The sequence below is a fragment of the Macaca mulatta genome, chromosome 4 (genome assembly GCF_049350105.2).
Source record: "Macaca mulatta isolate MMU2019108-1 chromosome 4, T2T-MMU8v2.0, whole genome shotgun sequence".
NCBI classification, from domain to species: Eukaryota; Metazoa; Chordata; class Mammalia; order Primates; family Cercopithecidae; genus Macaca; species Macaca mulatta.
The window spans coordinates 41,737,487-41,758,107 of record NC_133409.1 but is presented as its reverse complement, the minus strand read 5'-3'; the positions used below and the strand labels follow the sequence as shown (position 1 = coordinate 41,758,107).

The following is a 20,621-nucleotide window of genomic DNA, read 5'->3' as shown; positions in this document are numbered from 1 at the left end:
TATAAAACTTGTTAAATTTGAATTATGAATTTTTCATCAATATTAATAAAATATAATTGAACTATTTGGATTTTTATTATAGATGGCATAACCATCCAAAACATACTCAGAATTGGAATATTTCTCTTTTGTAAATTCATGCTGTAAGTTATGCACCAAAGAACTAATACTTAAAATGCATGACATAAAAGATGCATATGTTAATTTTAGGAAGCCTGTCAGAATGATGCCACTTTTAATCTTACGCTGGTACCATTATAGTTATCATTACATCTAGCTGTTTTGTTATCTAAGTAGTTGCTAAATCTCAGATTAGCCACTGACTCAGTGTGTGCTGTGCACAAAGTGAGGTGGGCTGTGCGACCACCTATTTTGAGAAGGATCTTAAAACAGTCTCACTTCCGTTCATAGCAGTCACGTGGATAAGCCTTTCCACTTCTATATTCATCAGTTTTAATGCATGTACAAATCATCCTACTATTTTTTAAAAACAGACATTTTCAGGACCTGGCTTCAGTCCACAGGATAAACCAACAGATATGAGAGAAGTCTTGTGGAAAGATTGTTAATTTATTTTCTTTCTCATAACTGTTTCTCAGAATGCCCTTATAATTTTATTTAGCCATCATTCATCAACTTACTCATTTAATAAATATTTATTGAGCACTTACTCTGGACAGGCACTACCAGACATGGTGTTAGACCCTAGGGGAAACAGCTGTGTCCAAAATGAGTGAAATTCCTGCCCTCGTGGTCCTTGCTTTCCACTCAGAGAGGGCAATAAACCAATAAATAAATGTATAGGTATATTCAATGGTGAAGAGGGAAAAATAAAGCAGGAAGTGGAATCAGGAAGTAGATTTGGGAGTATGGGCTTGCACTTTTTTACATGTGGACTTGAATCAATAGACCTGGATTCAAATCCTACCACTGCCCTTGGGCAACTTGTCTTCTCCAAGCTATGGTGTCTTCATCTGTAGAATGAGGTAATAATGTCCGCCTCGAAAGGCTGTTGTGAAGGTTAAATGAAATAATTTGGTAGAGTGCATTTCACAGAGCCTGGTATATAATAAATGTTCAATGTCTTAACTACAATAACAACAAAAACAATTATAAATGACTGCAGTGTACATATTATATGGACTAAATCCTAACTTTGAAACCCCAGAGTTTAACCCTGCTTTGCTCTTTAAATGGCATGGGAGTAATCATTTGGGAGGTTGTTGGTGTTGAACTGGTACACAAACCTGGCTCTGCATCAGAATTATCTGCAATACACTGGATCTCAGGAGACCAACTGAGTTGGAATCCTTTATACTTAGAGTGAAGCTTGGACACATGCATTTTTATGAAGATTTATCCATGATTCTGATGTGTAGCCATGGTTGATAACTTTAATAGGGATGTAAACATACTAAATTACTCAATTGTAGTAGCTCAAGAATTATTACATCCTTGACTTTATGGCTAAGCTGGTTCCTGGGGATGGTGCTTTTCAAGATGTGGTTCCCTGGAACACCAGCATTAGAGTCACCCAGGGAGCTGGTTTAATTAAATGGCAGATTCCAGCTGGGCACAGTGGCTCATGCCTATAATCCCAGCAGTTTGGGAGGCTGAGGTGGGCAGATTACTTGAGGTCAGGAGATCGAGATCAGCCTGGCCAACATGGTGAAACCCTATTTCTACTACAAATACAAAAATTGGCTGGGCGTGGTGGCACACACCTGTAATCCCAGCTACTTAGGAGACCGAGGCAGGAGAATTGCTGGAACCTGGGAGGCAAAGGTTGCAGTGAGCCAAGATTGTGCCACTGAACTCTGGCCCGGGTGACAGAGCAAGACTCTGTCTCAAAAAATAAATAAAATAAAATAAATTGCAGATTCCTAATGTGCATGTCAGACCTACTGAGGACAATTCTATGAGGTAGACTCAGATCTCACATGTGTGAACCACCACCTTAGGAAGTTCAACAGGAAAACAACACAGCATGTCCATAATCTAGCAAGAAGAATGTCCCATGCTCTGATATGTCCAAGTCAGCTGGGACAGATCCTTCCTGGATGTCAATCATGGCCAGGCCCTGTGACCTCTATCAGAGTGGCAAGAAATCACTGGTCCCAGTGCTATAGTTTCTAGGAAGGGCAGTGTCTTGTGTTTCAAATGAATAGATACTAAGCAGCACCCAGAATGCATGTTATTTATATTTTAATTTGTTCTATATTTAGATACAGTTGGTCATGTTAAGTCTTGTAACTTAGTATTTTAGCAGGCACACTAAATGTTGGCAACGTGAAATTACATAATAAGCTTGGAGAAAACCATCCATCCTTACGTTCTCAACGCCGAGTCCATCTAGTAGCACTGAGGAATACTGAGGAGCATCTTTCAGAACTGGGGTCTTTCTCCAATCCCAGTTTGTGAAACACTGTCCTAGCTGACACTTTTACAAGTCAGTGTGGAACTGGCTGCATCTGAATTTTAGAGACACTCTACCGATAGGTTGTGGTAACTTAAGGATCTTCGATCACCCAACCAGCCCCAAATTACACATGCCAATATTTGCCACTATGTGCAGAGTCAGAAGCTTGATTCTTTTTCATTAATAGGAGTGTCAATTGTATGGAGAAACACTTGAAAAAGTTACTTGTGATACTAATTTATTCATAACAGAAAACTTCCTTGATAAAGGACTTTGAAGACAGGCTTTCAGCTAAGACATAGCTTCCCATGAGACTCATTTCCATGAGCGAAGTAATAGAGGGAAGACTTTGAAAGAAGTCATTGCCCCAGCACCCCCATCAGCAACATTTCTAACATGTTATTTTAATTATGTTAGAATGCATCACGCTACACCCGAGGAAAGCACTGTTGAGATGATAGTAGAGCAAATCAATCTACCAGCATTCTTTTGAGTTCTGTGGACTTTGGGACTGTGCCGGTTCCTGAAGAGGACACTATAGGTTCTTGGTCTGTGGCCTTCAGTGAGGAGGAAGATCAGTGAGGCATGGAGTCCTTCGAGAAGGCTTCCTAAAGGAAGTGGAACCTGTACTTTGGCTGTGCGTAGAACTGGAAGAGATAAACGAACACGGGAAGACAAACTGGATTAGAAGAATAAGGCAGAATTCCAACCAAGGCACCAAAGTGAAAGCAAGCATGGGACGTTCAGGGGCTGGGAGAGTCTGACTCGTTCCACAAGGGGAAACGTGTTGAGGGAGGTGGGAGATATGATTGGGTGGGCAGGATGACATAAAACTCTACAGTGCTATGTAAGCTAGGAAGAAGAATTTTAAGCATGTGTCAGTAGGAAACAGGACGTCACTCACGTTTCTGAAAATCTGAGAGCTGGCATGAAGGCAGAACAGAATATGAATTATGAACCCAGGGTCAGCATCAAAGTGCATAGGTGTGAAGGTTGACGTTACCTCTTGCATGCTTTGTGGCCTAGGCATCCACTTCAACTCCTCATGCTTTAGTTGCCATATATGTAAAATGAGAATAATAGTACCTCATAGAATTGTTGCGAAGATTAAATGAGAGGATGAATGGAAATCATGTAGCACAGTGCTAAGTGGCTTGGAACAAGTGCTCCATAATGGTTGCTAGTGTAGCTATAAAATTGATCTGGTCTTGACATTTGATTTCTGAAGTCTGAGGCTCTGGAGGGTCACAGAGAAGACTAGTAGAGGAACTAGCTAGATATGAGGCAGGTAGAGATCCTAGAGTGGAATAATACAATTGTGACTGCAAAGGGATGGATGATTTGGAAAGAAAAGTATACGACTTAATCACAAATTAGGAAGAAGGGTTAAAAAGAGGGAATAGGTATAAGGTGACTCAAGTTTTGATTGCATTGATAAAGGTGGTAGGATTCTTAGAAGGAAAACCTGAGTTGTAGAGGAATCATGAGGAATTTCATTTTGGACGTGTTTAGTTGAAACTGATGGCAAGACTCCAAATGGAATCATCCAGTGGCAAAATTGGGAATAATCAATATAACTGTCTATATACATGTTAGTGATATTGCTTTACAGTGCAGTGCAATATTTATATTGTTTTGTATGTATGCAAGTATATACATACATGTTCTCACAAACTGAGCTACAGTAATCATCCAGTGGAAACTACAAAAACTAAGAGAAGTTAGGAGACATGAACATTATGGAGACGAGAGCAGGACTGGAGGAGGAGATTTTCAAAGGCTTGATTGAAAAGAGCAAGGTTATCCAAGGACACTTGGAAACAGAGTGAGGCTAAAGGAATTAGCGATTAGCAAGGCCTGGAGAATGAGTAGAGAGCCAGAAGAATTTGGAAGACAGAAAAAGAACAGAAAGTAAGCCAGAGATTTTTGGAAAATGAGTACTATTTCCAGCTATTTGTTATTGTTTTCTCCTTCCTAGAGGTTCTTTGCTCAGTAAAGTGAGCCTCGTATTAATTCTCTTATGTTTTGTGACAATTACAGAGACAATTTTTACATTATTATTACATTTTACATATTACTAAGAAATATTAGGATATATATTAGGATATAAACAAGTGCATGAAATAGGGTTACAAATTTAAGTTGTATACTGTCCATTTTCCATTTTCACCATCTTTTGATCAGGAAGAATTATATTTATGTTGTCCTTATTTCCTATAACTTTTAGTGCTAAAAATTCTCCTTGTTCAAAAGTTGAAGCTTTCTTGTATCAGTTTCCATTCTGAATTTATGTCAATTTCTTTGCAAACCCTGATTCTAACCATAGTGTATTCATTATCACTACCATTTTCTCAATTTTTTAAAATAAAAGTGGTAAAATTGGAAGGAGGACAAGCAATAAAAACAAAAAAACTTTATTATTACCATGTTACTTTAAAACATCTATAGCTAACAGAGAAGCAACCAGTTTAATAGGTCTTATGTTAAACTAAACATCGGTTGCTTTTATCATAGAATGTTTAAAATTTTTTCCTAAAATTAGAATAGAGAATGTAGCTTTTCATTTATCATGTTTATTTCTTTAGTCACTCCTTCTCTATTTTTATTCTAAAATATGGAATAAATAGCTCTGTGAGCTAGTATATATATATATATATACTGCAACTTTCAAAACTTTAAGCACATTATATACCAATTCCCAGGCACTCTTAGAGAGCTGCTCTACCTTCAGGGGTAAAATTAATTGAAATCCCGATCTTTTAACAGTTCTCTCTTGGTTGAATGAATGGCTGCTGCTAAAAAGTAAGTTAGTCCTTGAAGAAAGTCTGAATGTGTACAATGAAAGAAAAACTTAGATTGAGGAAGAGAGAAGTTATTTGCAGGATGTTTTAAATGGTTATTTAGAATTTCCCCCGCTTTTGGGGGTTGAAGTTTGGGCACCTTTGGCCTATCTCATGGATTATCAAGCAAAGGCAGGGGCCTAGTGGAAGATTAAGTGCTGATTCTCCTCCCTCACTCCAGCTCCAGCCAGTGGCCACTCACAGAAGGCCCAGGAAATTTATGAGGGAAACATGCTTACCCCAGATTCTAGATTAAGATGATTTGATGCTCTCATCCACCAAGGATGCTTTCTGCTACAAACTCCCTGCTGAAAGCAGCTTAAATAAATGGTATTTCATATTACAAGAAATTATAGGCTGAGCATGGTGACTCACATCTATAATCCCAGCACTTTGGGAGGCCAGAGCAGGAGGATTGCTTAAGGCCAGGAGTTCAAGACCAGCCTGAGCAACGTAGCAAGACCCCCATCTCTACAAAAAAAATTTTTTAAATTAACCAGGTTTGGTGATGTCTGCCTGTAAGTCCCAGCTACTTGGGAGGCTGAGGCAGGAGGATCGCTTGAACCTGGGAGATCCAGGCCGCAGTGAGCTATGATTATACCACTACACTCCAGCCTGGACGAAAAAAAATAAATTTTGAGGTGGGGTGATTCTGAGGGTAATTTCAGCATCAGAATTCTGAATTCTGGCTTCTCTGCATACTCTTGGTGTTCCTCTCATGTTCTTAAGTAGCTAGCTATTCCAAGAAGCACTTCACACAGGCGGCGTCCCGGGGAGGAGGGCCAAGCGCTCTCCTTTATACCATAAGTTGTATCACATGACCATGCTTACACCTATCCCCAGCAAGGCAAATGAACTTGCCATGGCCAATTTAGACTTACCGATTTCACCATTCATAAACATTGCCACCTGAACCTGGGCAAAATTTATTTTTTGTCAGCAGAGGAGGAGGGAATGACAGTTGCTGAGGGAGCCGACAGTGCTTACTACAGTATAACTCCTGCCACTTTCAGTCAATACGGCATTAACTTCCAGCTCCTATTCTAACCCTAACTGGGGCCTGGGATCTGCAGCTAACCCGTTCCTAGAAAATGGTGCTTGTGCTGATTAAATTAGGTTGAGTGTTGGTTTGCCTGCTGGGGCTAATTATCGCTAGCGCTGCCTTTGGACCCGCTCTTCCCTAATTCCCAGACAGGTCCCAGGAGCCTTGAAACTACCTGTTGGCTTTGTAGGTCATCAGCGCCTCCTTGTGGTGGGTCCTACAGGTAGGTGGGGAGGGAGGCCTCCTTCCACCTTCCATCTCAGGGCTTGGGCTTTATTTACATCACTGAAATGGAACGTTCCCTGGCAGCACTGGCAACTTTTCAGGAACCAAGCATTCTGGAAATACTCCACTCCTTTCCTACGAAACCAGTCCAAAATTTCTACTTAGCTGTTCCCAGAAAAGGATTGATAGAAGATGCGTTTTACCAGTGCTGTCTTGTTAGTATTTGCCAGTTGCTGTGTTCAGGGGCGGGTTTGCATACTGCCTCAGCTCTACACTTGCTTCCCACCTCCTGCTCCTGGACATGGTCTTGGAAAGCAGCTCAGCTGCAGGCTCTGAGGATAAGGCTGCATTGCACGCAAGTAGTGTACAGGTAACGGCTGCAGCTCCTGGGTCATATATATATTTAGAAGTTCACCTGAGGCCAACAGGATTTAGAAGCAACTTTCCAAATTACCAGCTGAAGCTGGAGGCTGCTATTTTAATTTCACTCCCTCTGTACTCTGGTTAAGAGAGCCACCACATGCCATGAGTACCTTTTTATGGCATCTTCCCTCCTGGACTTCATGCAACAAAATTTGCTCTGTGTTCATTCAGGTCACATTCCCGTGACCTGACTGATATGCACTGAAACTAGCTTTTTAGTAAATTCACATCTGACTTGAGAGGATCTATTTTTATTTTAAGTTGCATGGACCTGGCAAAGAATTATGGGCTGTAGATATAAATTGTGGCTTTTGAGTTGCTTTAGCCAAAAGGAGGGTTCTAGGCCACCTCAGAGCCACAAGGCTTTGCCACCCATTTCATTAACCCAGGCCAGACCTCAGCCTCCTGGCAGTGGCTGGGTAAGAACTCCTTTTCCTGGTTGTTTTAAATTTATAGAATTGAATTTCAGTGTCAGTTTATTGCTGTACTGTACTTGCTCAACTTAGACACATGGAAAAACTACTTTATTTCTGTAAAAATATTTATGCTATTAATTTTATATTGTCACACATTTTTAAAGGGATTATGATCCATTTTGTAATTAATTTAGGGACATACGAATTTGATAATAATTTTATCTTAGCTTTAGTAATAAACTCAAGAAATAAATTCCGACATTTTTCTTCACCTTCGCTCTGCAAATCACCCATGTTTATAGTATGACAATCAAATTTTTTATGTTCAAACTTTATTAGCATATGAAATTTTGCATAAATTAGGTAGCAATACCTTGTAGTTATGATGGGCACTACATTCTTGCTCTACTACTTTCTGAAGACATAGAGCCACCTGTTTAGTTGGAAATCTTAACTAAAGATAATTCAGAAATAGTTATCTTTAAAACCTTGCCGAGATGTTATTCAAATTAATGTTTATCTTTCTCAGAAAAGAAATATTGCTCAACTGTACTAATAGAATTACCTTGATCATTGAGTTTTTTTACTTAAAAATTAACACACAACAGTTATTACTAGAATCAAGTTTTAGAACTTAATGAGACTAATTCTCCTAGGCTCTTTTGGAAGCTGTTTTATTGAAGTACAGGAATTATTAAGTAGAGTAAACATTACCCTTGTGACTTGAGAATGAATCGTGCTTTCCATCCAGATAATTCTTTCATGAAAAATAGTGTCCCAGGAAAAATGACTGTGTATATCACTTTAAAAATAATTAAACAAAATTATTGTTATGTTATTTTCCATTTGGATGACTCTATTTTTTCTTCTTGTTGTTCTAGAAAGGTATACATGAGTGGAATTTTAGTGCCTCTTCTGTCAGGGGAGTGAGGTAAGTTTCCTTGGTACATTTTGTTTACTTGTAAGATATTTTTCTCCACTATTCATGGGCTAGATAGAACTTTTAATCATGATTTTAAAATACAAAGAATGTCAAGAATCATTCAATTGGTGGAAACACCCAACCTTCTTCAGCATCACTATCTCCAGCAGGAAAAGATTTGCAACAAAATGTTCACTGCTGGTTGAGGTGACTCTGTGCTCGTGACCTACTTAAATATGGTAACTGTGGGGTAAATGCGAACTGTGGACCAGCATCAAAATGTAGATAACACTCAGCCATGTGGAGTTCCTCTTTAACGGAGCTGTTGGTTTATGTAATAGGATGATTTTCTGTCCTTCTGATATACCAGGAACTCATCTCTCCTTGCATGGATCCAAAGCACACATGCCATCTACCAGGATGTATCCTGCCACTAATTTTATTTATTTTATTTTATTTTATTATTTTTTTATTATTTTTCATTTGTGAGACAGAGTTTTGCTCTTGTCGCCCAAGCTGGAGTGCAGTTGGCATGATCTCAGTTCACTGCAACCTCCGCCTCCCAGGTGCAAACGATTCTCCTGCCTCAGCCTCCCAAGTAGCTGGCATTACGGGCACACGCCACCATGCCCAGCTAATTTTTGTATTTTTAGTAGAGACGAGGTTTCACCATGTTGGCCAGGCTGGTCTGAAACTCCTGACCTCAGGGATCCGCCCGCTTCAGGCTCCCAAAGTGCTGGGATTACAGGTGTGAGCCACCCCACCCAGCCCCTGCCACTAATATTAATAAATTCAGATGATAAGGAGTCCATTTAAAAAAAAAACAAAAAACTTTCCGTGAGGTCACTTTCCTGAACTGATCTTGAGATTACAGTGGTGAACTTCAGTTTGGTTCAGTTCTGACTGCTGTCCCAATACCAGTAGCTCAGAAAATGCCATTTCTTGGGATTTAGAAATAAGATTTTTTTTAAGAATCAAGAGTCAGTGGTTAAGTCTTTAAATAATTGTTCTATTGAAGGTCATGCTGAATCAACTCTTGCAAATTTCAAACCAAGTTAGATGTGCGTACTACTGTTTACCCCCACGTCATAGCAATGAGAGACAACAGATTTTTGCAGCCTGGTTATGCAATATCCTGTTGCTTTTGGAATAATAATAATTGGTTTTATTAGAGCATAAATTGGTACAGCGGTCTGAGTCACTAATAATTAGAGTTCTCCTGGTAAAGCTACCTGTTACCTCATGAATGATCTGAACAGAAAGAAGCAAGATGATGGACTGACTCATTATATATCTTTTGGTCGATACTTTCTCAAATAAAGCTGTACTCTTAATATTTAATTTTTAAAGCCAGTCTAACAAGGCACTCACTATTTATTGCTGCATTTTTAAGCAATCCACTTAAGAAAGTATGGTAAATGTAAATTTCACTTTATCATATCTGTTTTCCAGTGAATACATTTTCTTTAATTAGGTGTGGTAGCCCTGTGTAACAGTTGTTGTGATTTATGACTTAGACATAGGCTGCTAGTATCTGACTATTGCTGGCTTATATGCTGAGAAACTTGAGTTGTAGTCTGTGACTTCAAAGAGAGCTCATTTTTCCTGGCCTCCTCCTCCATAAAGAAGAGATGACAAACTATGGAAGAAAATCCAACTAGGTCAGCAGCTTGCCTTGCGTCACCTCAGAACTTGCACAGCTCGAGTTAGTGGGCATTAACTGAGCACGAGCTGCGTGTCAAATGTTGAGTCCTGTTCTGCCAAATATACAAAAATGACTAAGACGTCAACTCCTCTGTTGAAGAACTCACAGCCCAGCAGGGAGAGGAACAGACGTTTAACAACTCATGACAAAACAGTGTGAGAAGAGCAATGAAAGAAGTAAACTCAGAAACACAGGTGTAAGAGGAAGTCTTTCTGTTTAGGGCAGAAGTAGGGCAGGGAGAGAAGGTAAGGTCTAAGCTGGGCCTTAAATCGTGAATAGAGTTTTCTTTTAAAAGTAAAAGACGATATGCATTCCAAATGGAAGGAACAGCAGACACAAAGGCATAAAATAAGGGTTGACAAACTATGCCCCATGGACTACATCTGGTCACCCACCTGTCTTGTAAATAAAGTTTTATTGGAACACAGCCATGTCCATTTATGCATCCTCTTAGGCAGCTTTTATGCTTCAGCAGCAGAATTACATAGTTTGGCCTGCAAAACCTAAAGTATTTTACTATCTGGCCTGTTACAGAAAATGGTTGCCAATCTCTGGCATAAAACAGCATGGCCTAGTGGGCTGACTCAAAACTGTTTTGTAGTGCCGTAAAGTCAGCCACTCACTGAGTCCTAACCAAGCGCACTTGTGCATTGCTTCACTCCTCTAAAATCTCTATAACGAATGAGGTGCTTTTACTGCCTCCACAAATTGCCTGCCTAGCTTCGGAAGCATTTCATTGTTCTACAGATTGCATAGCACCAGAATCACTGAGGTCGGCCAGCCAGTTGATACTTATGCTTTTCCTCCCAGCACACAGAATACTATAGTAGGCAGGACGCCTTTCCCTGCTCTGTTGAAAGGATGTGTAGTTTACGTGTGCTTACAACACCCTAGAGCAGACCTCCTCTGCAGACATGAGGAGGAGGACACCTCTCAGAAGAGTAAATAATTTTAGTAGTGTGGTGCAGGAAATGTCACTTTTTAAAGTGCTATTTATAACTGCTTGTTATAAACAACATAGATATAAATGGGATTGAATTTAAAACTTACTTCTTTTTCATCATAGGACCATAGAAGAATTGATAGTTCTCTGAATAATGCTTTTTTGTTTGCTTGTTTCAGTATTTCTAAATTTGAAGAAAGATGCTGCTTTCTTTATGTGCTCCACAATTCTGATGATTTCCAAATCTATTTCTGTACAGAACTTCATTGTAAAAAGTATGTATTAATCATTGTGTGTGAAAAAGATTCTTCTTACCTGATCATTATTTTCAACTAATGAGTGAACATGTACCTTCTGTGAAGAATTCATGGCTATGTGGTTATATAAATATTTTATTTGGGCTAATATTTTATAATTATGTCATAAATTTAACAGATTTTGGGGGGGGTTCTTTAATAAGTCAAACTTTATCTTAGTCATAACTTATTTTCCCACAGATGAAACATTAACCAAGACTTACTGGTTAATTGTTAAATATTGTAATGCATACTTTAAGTGCTCACTTACTGATATAAATCATCTCAGTATCATATACAATAGTACCTCTTTACCTTGGCTCGTATTAGTTAGATTCACCTGGTAAGCTTTGAAGAAACATACATGGCCCCCACCTCAGACTAATTATATTGGGTGTTCTGGTGGGGGTGAAGCCTGGGTTAAGAGCCGGTGATCTGATCTATGCCAATAAAAGAGATCATCCAAAAATCCATGGACTGCATTGTATGTTTGTGTTTTTCTCCATTGTATGTTTCTCTTGGGCTAATAATTAAAGTCTTCTTACTTCTTTAGAACACTGTGACTGTGGGAAACTAGAGAAGTGAGTGATAATTTAGAAGCCAAAGTATAGGTGAAAGTTAGTTTGGACTCAGAATTTTGCTGGGGATTGTTCTTATTTAAATAATTACTATTTAACTTCATTATAAATGACTGATACACTAACTACAATATACAGTCGTTCATTTTTATCTTGGTGTGAAAAAGAAAAGTGTTTGTTGAATCCACAATTCTTGGCTCAAGCTTTATCTTTATTATTATAAAACATATGGTAAGGGAAAAAAAAACACTTGGAAATAAGAAAATTCCTAGCTCTTGTATGGACTAATTATCCACTTACACTTAAACTCTCGAGTCTGTTGACTTATTTCTATGATAATTACAGCTAAGATTTATGAAGTGTGTGCCCCGGGACGAATATTTCAGTCTTCAAAGAAACCCCATTAGATGGGTAGTATTAATATCTCTATTGAAAAGAACAAAAAAGTAGTCCTGGAGAGTATAGCCTAAAATCATGTAGTCAATAAGCATAAAAATCTGGGGTTTGAACCAGGCACAGGAGACTTCAGAATGCAAGCTTCTGAAAATTACACTAGTGCTCCCATCCCACTGCTGAGTGTTATATTCTGCCTAGAGATGTTCATACTGAAAATTTTTACATGAGTGGCTGATGCAAATCCTTAACCCAGATCTTAAATTGTGTCTGTAAGAGCAGATTTTTTTTCTTTTGATCTTTCACTTTATTCTTCCTCTTGGTTGAACTAGCTTTTCTCTCTCACTCATTGTGCTGTTTAATCATCATGAGTGCATACTGTTATTCCAATCATGCTTGGGAATTTTTTTCTTGTCATGGACCTCTAAGAAATGTGTATAGAGATAGGAAGAGTGAGGAAGTTGACACCACATGAGAACTCCATCAATGGGGTCCAAGTTCCAAGACAGACTTTGTTCATCATCATGATCTCAATGGCCAGAACAGTTCTTTATCCTAGTAGACACTCAGTGAGTATTTGTTGAATGAATGGATGGATGGGTGGGTTAGAAAGATTCTGAGTTGTGTTAGGGAAACTTTTCTTGTCACACCATAACCTGCTCTTCCCTTGGTCTGGCATCACATAGCTTGACCTGCCTGTGGGATCATCAGCCCTTGTGCACAGTGCTTCCCGGCTTTATGTCTGTGAACCATCAGCCTCCTCTCAGAACAGACTAGCCACAGCAATCAGGATGCCAATCTGTTTGTCACCATAATCACTTTGCTTGTCTCTTAAATGGTCTCCAGAAAAAAAAAAAAAAAAAAAAAAAAAAAAAAAAACTTTACAAGAAGAGTTCCTGAAGAAAAATGTATTTGAAGTGAGGCATTAGGTTAGAAATTTCTAGAAAATTCTACCAACCTGTATTTTCTTTTTGAAAAATTGTATTTTTCACATGATTGTGATAGTGTGTTATTGCCTGGTTCTAGAGACTCTCTTAGCTGTCAGTTTTGGTTCTGAAGTCACTTTGAGATGTACTTGCTTATATTTACTATTGTTTGTGTTATGGATGCTAATGTGCTAACTTGTATTGTAGGTTTTTTGAGATGGTGAACACCATTACCGAAGAGAAGGGGAGAAGCACAGAGGAAGGAGACTGTGAAAGTGACTCGCTGGAGGTAATGACTTAGGTGTCCATCTACATTTAGAGTTCATTTTAAAACAAACTATTTGAAGCCTTACTGAGGCAGGAGGCAGGGTGTATGAAGGGTAGGAGACTGTCTGTAAGCTTTCCTTTAATGTTAAAAACAACTTCTGGAATCCCTTTCATAAAAAAGGGCTAAAGAGTTAACATCAGAGAATTTTTATTCCGCAGCACCAAGTGTTAGCATTTAACTTATCTGATAGCAAGTAACTATGCTTTATCTATGACAGTGTCAATGCATGGGCCATGGTGTCCTTACACATTTTCTATTCTCCTCTGAGATATGTGCAATTCAGACAAAGAAGATTCAGTGAAGATTCTGGTTGATAGCACGCTTGTGGCAGGCGTTAATATGCTACCCAGAGAACCCGAAACCATGAGAGATTAATGGAATTAAGAGAGGAGGGGATAACAATGACTTCAAATGTTGTTCTTTTCAACTGGAATCCTTTTACTAATGTCTGATGGACACAGATCACTATGGATACCTACTTTTATATCGTTTTTATTTTTATTTTTGTAGAGACTTGGTCTCATTATGTTGCCCAGACTGGTCTTGAATTCTTGGGCTCAAGCAATCCTCCTACCTCAGCCTCCCAAAGCACTACAATTACAGGCATGAGCCACTGCACCTCACTGCTGGTTACCTACTTTTAGTTTGTGTCCATTTTGTCTGCCATGTGTGCTGTGTGAAGAGGAGCCTTCCTCCACTGCAAGGACCAATGCTAGAGTGTGTCAAGAATGCTGACTCCAGCATCTTCAGTGTCTGAAGGATGACACTTCTCCAGGCTTGACACATGGCCACCATTTTCTCCAAGCTCTTCCCAGTGTTTGACTTGGGAGAGAACTCTGAATCCAAGTATCTTAGTCCACTGGGCTGCTATAACAAAATACCGTAAACAATGTGGCTTATAAATAGCAGACATTTTATTTTCTTATAGTTCTGGAGGCTGGGAAGTCCAAGATCAAGGTGCTGGTAGATTCAGTGTCTGGTGAGGGCCTGTTCCTCATAGAAGGTGCCCTCTTGCTGTGTCCTTACATGATAGAAGAAGCTGACTAGCTCTCTGTGGTCTCTCTTACCAGGCCGCTAATGTTACTCTGCTCTGCCTTCAAGACCTAATCACCTCCCAAGGGCCTCACCTCCTAATAACCAGCACCTTGGGGTTATGATTTCAACACAGGAATTTGGAGAGGACACAAATACTCAGTTCATACCTCCAAGCCGTACTGAAAATTATATTTTTAATGTTAAAGTAAAATTGAAGAAACTGTCGCTCACCAGTCTAATTGGCATACTTATTTATTAGATCACATTGATAATGTCATCTCATAAACTAAAATTTTTATAAAAACACTGAATTAGTAAGGTAACAGTTGAGAAAAAATTTTAATATAATCAATAGTTTGTTTTTTGAGACCAGCTCTTGCTCTGTTGCCCAGGCTGGAGTTGGAGTGCGGTGGCACAATCATGGCTCATTGTAGCCTCTTGACCTCCTGGGCTCAGCAATCCTCCCACTTCAGCCAGGGCATGCCACCACACCCAGCTAACTTTTTGTTGTTTGTTGTTTTGTTTTTGTTTTTGTTTTTGTTTTGGTGGAGATGGGATTTCACTTGTTGCCCAGGTTGGTCTTGAACTCCTGGGCTCAAGCAGTTCTCCCGCTTCGGCCTCCCAAAGTGCTGGGATTATAGGGATAAGCACCACACCTGGCCTATAATAATAGCCAGTTGTTAACTCTGCCTGTAGTTAAGTTCTATGATTATCTAGCAATTGTATAGCTTTAATATTTGGAGTTAAGCCTAAGGCTCTTTCATTAAAGTTGTAAAAAGATGACGGACCTAATTTGGAAAAAAAAATTCCTATGCATTAGCTTGCTGTCTATAGAAGTAATAGATGATAATACTTATTTATGTATGTTTTATATTTTACAATTTTTTATTTCTTATTCAAGCGATTGTTAGGAATTAGCTTTCTTGACTCCTACTTCAGGGCTCGTTTGATTATACCTTGTTATCTCTGTTTCTGTGTTAAATTTTGCTTCAGTTGATACACAGCAGTTTGCCAAGGTAAAACTTAAAGAAATTGAAAATGAAACGATTCTATCAATAATGTAGAATTATGAAGGAGATGACTGGAAAATTTATAAAGTCTTCTGCAATGTTACAAATTTCTGGCTTTTTTTTTTTTTTTTTTTTTTTTTTTTTTTTTTTTTTACCAGAGATAGCTATCCTTTGTTTCATACCCTCCTTTCAGGAATTAACTGCTTCTTACCAAAAATATGCATAGCCTAGCCAGGCTGTGGTAACCGTATTACACAAGGTTGGTCTTTATAACCGATTGAATCGATCGTTCACAGGCTCTACTCTGGGAACTATTCTAAAAACCATATGCATAGCTTAACACAGCTTTAATTGCCTTAGAATTTAGCTAGCTGATTTTTCTAAGCCCCAGTTTTCTATAATGTAAAGGAAGAAAGGGGTGAAAACTTTTCAAAGAGCTAGCAGGTGGACCCACTCCCAGATCCCGTATTCAGTATGCAGTAGTATATGGGGTGAGCTTTGTGAGAGACCCTCCCTAATTAGGCAATTCTATGCAAGCACTGGGAAACACTCTCACCAACTGAAGAAGGAGGGAAATGCTAAGGTTTCTTCCTAGTAATATCCAGAGGGTTTTAGTCAGTCTGCTGACCTCACAAAACACAGCTTGTATCATATTGCTCTGATTCATCAAAGTGCTCCTAACAGCCTTTTCAAGCAAGTTCAAGGATTCTATTTTAACATTAGAAAACATTCTGTCATGCCTGTAATCCCAGCACTTTGGGAGGCCGAGGTGGGTGGATCACGAAGTCAAGAGTTCGAGACCAGCCTGGCCAACATGACGAAACCCCGTCTCTACTAAAAATATGAAAAATTAGCTGGGCATGGTGGCAGGTGCTTGTAATCCCAGCTACTCGGGAGGCTGAGGCAGGAGAATCGCTTGAACCCGGGAAGCAGAGGTTGCAGTGAGCCAAGATTGTGCCACTGCACTTCAGCCTGGGTGACAAGAGTAAAACTCCATCTCAAAAAAAAAGAAAAGAAAACATTCTGAAGTCGGGTGTGGTGGCTCATGCCTGTAATCCCAGCACATTAGGAGGGTAAGGTGGGTGGATCACTTGAGGCCAGGAGTTTGAGACCAGCCTGGCCAACATGGTGAAACCCTGTCTCTACTTAGCTGATTGTGGTGGCGTGCACCTGTAGTTCCAGCTACTCAGGAGGCCAAGGCAAGAGAATCGCTTGAACCTGGGAAGTGGAGGTTGCAGTGAGCCGAGATCGCACCATGACACTCCAGCCTGGGCTACAGAGTGAGACTTGGTCCCAAAAGAAAAAAAAAGAAAAGAAAAGAAAACATTCTTACATTTCTATCCTTTGATTTCATTAGATTAATGTAAAATTTCTGACCCAGAATGGCTTCTACAGTATTCCCAATGGACTTTAGAGCCTGTAGGAAGAATTCAAGCAGACTGGCTTCAAGAGTCTTGGCTTAGTTTGCCATTGTGCCAGCTAGTGATATTGCTGATGTTTTTTGTGGGTGTTCTGTTAGCAAAACATGAATGAATGCATGTTTACAGGGATGCTCTGGACTGGAGGATGGTGAGATCCATCGTGGTTGTCCCTCTCCCTGAAGGTCCTTTTGTAGCCAGGGCACCTTTCCAATATGAATTATTAAGCCTTAACATGTATTTTTGCATAACTTATAACTCTCCATTATGTATTTGGTTACATTTCTTAGATGTTTTCAACATTCTTTATTAAAGTTATTTTATCAGCATCCTGCATATTTGATTTAAATGAATTCTTTAATTTCATTACCACAAACTGAACTCAAACTTCAGCCCATGAATAACAAACTAAAAATAATTCCTCCACTTCCAATTCTTTACAGTGGAAACAAGAAGAATTACTTTAGAGATCATCTTAACACAATGGTTAAGATTTGTATGCAGAATAATTATTTTCTGATGTTTACCTCAATTGAAGGTAGAATTAGAGTTGTTTCAATACATGTGTCAATTATCCTTGAAGCCTTTGGCTACCTCGGCCCAGAACAAAATAAAAATGTTGGCAAGGTCAGGAAATGCTACTTAATGTTTTTAACTTCACTTAGGGTGTTGTCAGCAGTCAGCAAACAGTAACTATTAATGTGGTTCTATAAACTACAAATGTGAAACTAATTCCTAGAATTTGAAAGACTTCTTAGAAGCCCAAAGCAGGAACTGTTTTTCATTCTGACTGGAACAATAAGGTTTATTTGAAGCAGTACAACTGTGAGAGGGATTCGGCTTCTTTCAGGTCACCAGCCCCTTCTTCCTTCTGATTCAAGCTAGATCTACTAAGAACTCCAGGCTGGGGTCAGGAGCCTTGGGCCCTGGTTCTGACCTTTGCCAGCAGTCAGTTTCATAACCCCAGACAAAGTTCATACTCCTGCTGGGCTAAGATTACTTCATTCCTTAAGTTAGAGTTGAAAAGATGATTTTTTTTTTTTTTTTTTTTTTTGAGACAGAGTCTCGCTCTTCACCCAGGCTGGAGTGCAGTGGCATGATCTCGGCTCACTGCAACCTCCGCCGCCTGGGTTCAAGCAGTTCTTCCACCGCAGCCTCCTGAGTAGCTGGGATTACAGACACCCACCACCATGCCCAGCTAATTTTTGTATTTTTAGTAGAGACACGGTTTCACCATGTTGGCCAGGCTGATCTTGAACTTCTGACCTCAGGTGATCTACCCGCCTTGGCCTCCCAAAGTGGTGGGATTACAGGTGTGTAAGCCACCGCGCCGGGCCAAGAGCAAGAAGATCTTTAATGTCATTTCCTACCTCTAATTTTTAAAATAATATCCAAGATTGGTATAAATTGTACAAGGTTATTTCAAACATAACGCAGTACCACTTCTCAGAGAAGGACTTTTCTGTCTTTTAACAGAAAGAAAATCTATTTCTTTTGATTCAAAGCTATGCTTTTTGACTCAAGGATGTATTTTGACATGGAAGGATCATGAACTCATATCTTAAGTAATTTAATATGTTATTATTATAATACGTTTATATTGAAATCATCAAACAATTGATGAGAGTTAACCAGCCTTGGTCTCCATTGTTCTTCTTCCTGCCTTCCATGTCTTCATTAAGAGTAAAGGCATCTACCCAGTAACCCAAGCCAGTTTCCTGAGAAACCCCTCCCAATCCCCTCTTAATCCCTCATGCCCGTTCTTTCCTGCAGCCCCTTCATTTCATCTTCTCAGTCACTCCCCTGATCTCAGGTCTTCACCCTCTATCATAGCTTAACATGTCTCATGATTTGTCTCTGTTATCATCAGAGAAATCTCTCATACAGATTTAATCCTGTGACTCCCCAAATTAAAAACCTTTGATGCTTCTTTTTGTTTTTTGATACAGAGTCACACTCTGTTGCCCAGGCAGGAGAGCAGTGGTGCAATCTCGACTCGCTGCAATCTCCGCCTCCTGGGTTCATGCAATTCTCCTGCCTCAGCCTCCTGAGTAGCTAGGACTACAGGCATGCACCACAATGCCCAGCTAATTTTTGTAATTTTAGTAGAGATGGAGTTTCACCATGTTGGCCAGGCTGGCTTTGAACTCCTGACCTCAAGTGATCCGTCCACTTGGGCCTCCCAAAGTGCTGGGATTACAGTCACCACGCCCAGCTGATGCTCCTTTTTGTAGAAGGAGGTATTTGCACCATACAACATTCTCACCCTTCTGGCTGTAGCTTCCCCTTTCCTTTCCACCCTGTGGTCCAGCGGTGCCAACCTCCTTTCCACTTTCCAGGTGGCCATGCTTCTCCGACCTCTGGGCTTGACATGCAGATGCCCAACCTCACAAGCTTTTCTGCCCAGTCCCACTTAGTGACCAAAGCCTTATTTTTTCAGATCCAGGTCCTGTGTCCTTTTCTCTTTGAATCATTTCTCAACTCCCCATCTTACTTTTTTCTCGTAGCATTTTGGCCCACTCCTCTGGCCTAGCTCTTCTCAATGCATTGTAATCTGGTAGCCAGCACTGGACTGGACTGTTAATGTCCCATGGCAGGATGGTGGCTTTATGCCCTTTTTAATCACATGAGCTCGCATGGTGCCAGGTGTCCAAGCAGAAGAGATTCAGTCTGAAGGGTCTGAAGCTGGGCAGTGACAAAACCAGAGTTGTTTTAATATTAGGTTGTAGCAATAATGGCAAAAAACACAATTACTTTTGTACCAACCTAATATCTCAAACTGGGAGGAGAGAGATATGGATGGGAGAAGGCCTCCAATCCGTATGGACCTCTCTGCTTGAGCCCGAGAGGTCAAGGCTGCAGTGAGCTAGAATTGCGCCACTGCAGTCCAGCCTTGGTGACACAGCCAGACCCTGTCTAAAAAAAAATAGAAAAAAAAAAGTGACATTATTTTCATTTGACTCAAATATCTGCAGGGTGATGAAAGACCTTACTGTTTTCTTTTCTGATGATTGGCCTCATATACCTTAGTAATTATGGTTTAGAATTTATTTTAGTCAGTTTGGAATCATCATGTAGAAAACTTTAACATCCTATTTCTATTTTTGTGCAGATATGAAACTGAATACCCAGTTACTTCCCTGACTGAGAAAATACATCACTTATAGTGTTGTATGATAGGAGTATCGATTCGTTATTCATTCATTCATTCTGTTGGGAACAGGGAAAAACCTTTTTCTTCTACCAGCTTATGTTCAATGGTCGGGGGCCTGCAAATTAACTGACAAAAGACAAGTTAATAGGAGAACAGACAAACTTAATTCTTTTGTTTTGTTTTGCTTTTCAAACAGAATCTCCCTCTGTCCCCCAGGCTGGAGTGCAGTGGTGCGATCTCGGCTCATTGCAGCCTCGATCTCTTGCGCTCAAGCGATCCTCCCACCTCAGCCTTCTGAGTAGCTGGGACTACAGGTGTGCACCACCACACCTGATTAATTTTTGTATTTTTTGTAGAGACAGGGTTTCACCATGTTGCCTAAGCTGGTCTTGAATTGCTGGCATCAAGCACTCTGCCTGCCTCAGTCTCCCAAAGTGCTGAGATTACAGACGTGGGCCACCGTGCCTAGCCAAAGTTTATTCATGTAGTCAATGCTAAGTCAATGAAAGAGACTTACACAAAGAATTGGCTCCCTAAACAGCTACAGT

General features: G+C 39.8%; 1 protein-coding gene across 6 annotated transcripts in view; it reads left to right on the top strand.

Annotated features, from left to right (window-relative positions):
* Positions 1 to 20,621, top strand: part of MAP3K5 (mitogen-activated protein kinase kinase kinase 5) — a 242,259-nt gene that overhangs the window by 147,694 nt on the left and 73,944 nt on the right. For all 6 annotated transcript variants that reach the window (XM_077999454.1, XM_077999452.1, XM_077999455.1 and 3 more), the window contains 3 exons: positions 8,247 to 8,296; positions 11,115 to 11,210; positions 13,336 to 13,417. In XM_077999454.1, coding sequence (XP_077855580.1) covers positions 8,247 to 8,296; positions 11,115 to 11,210; positions 13,336 to 13,417 — 228 coding nt within the window. The remainder of the gene's footprint in view (positions 1 to 8,246; positions 8,297 to 11,114; positions 11,211 to 13,335; positions 13,418 to 20,621) is intronic.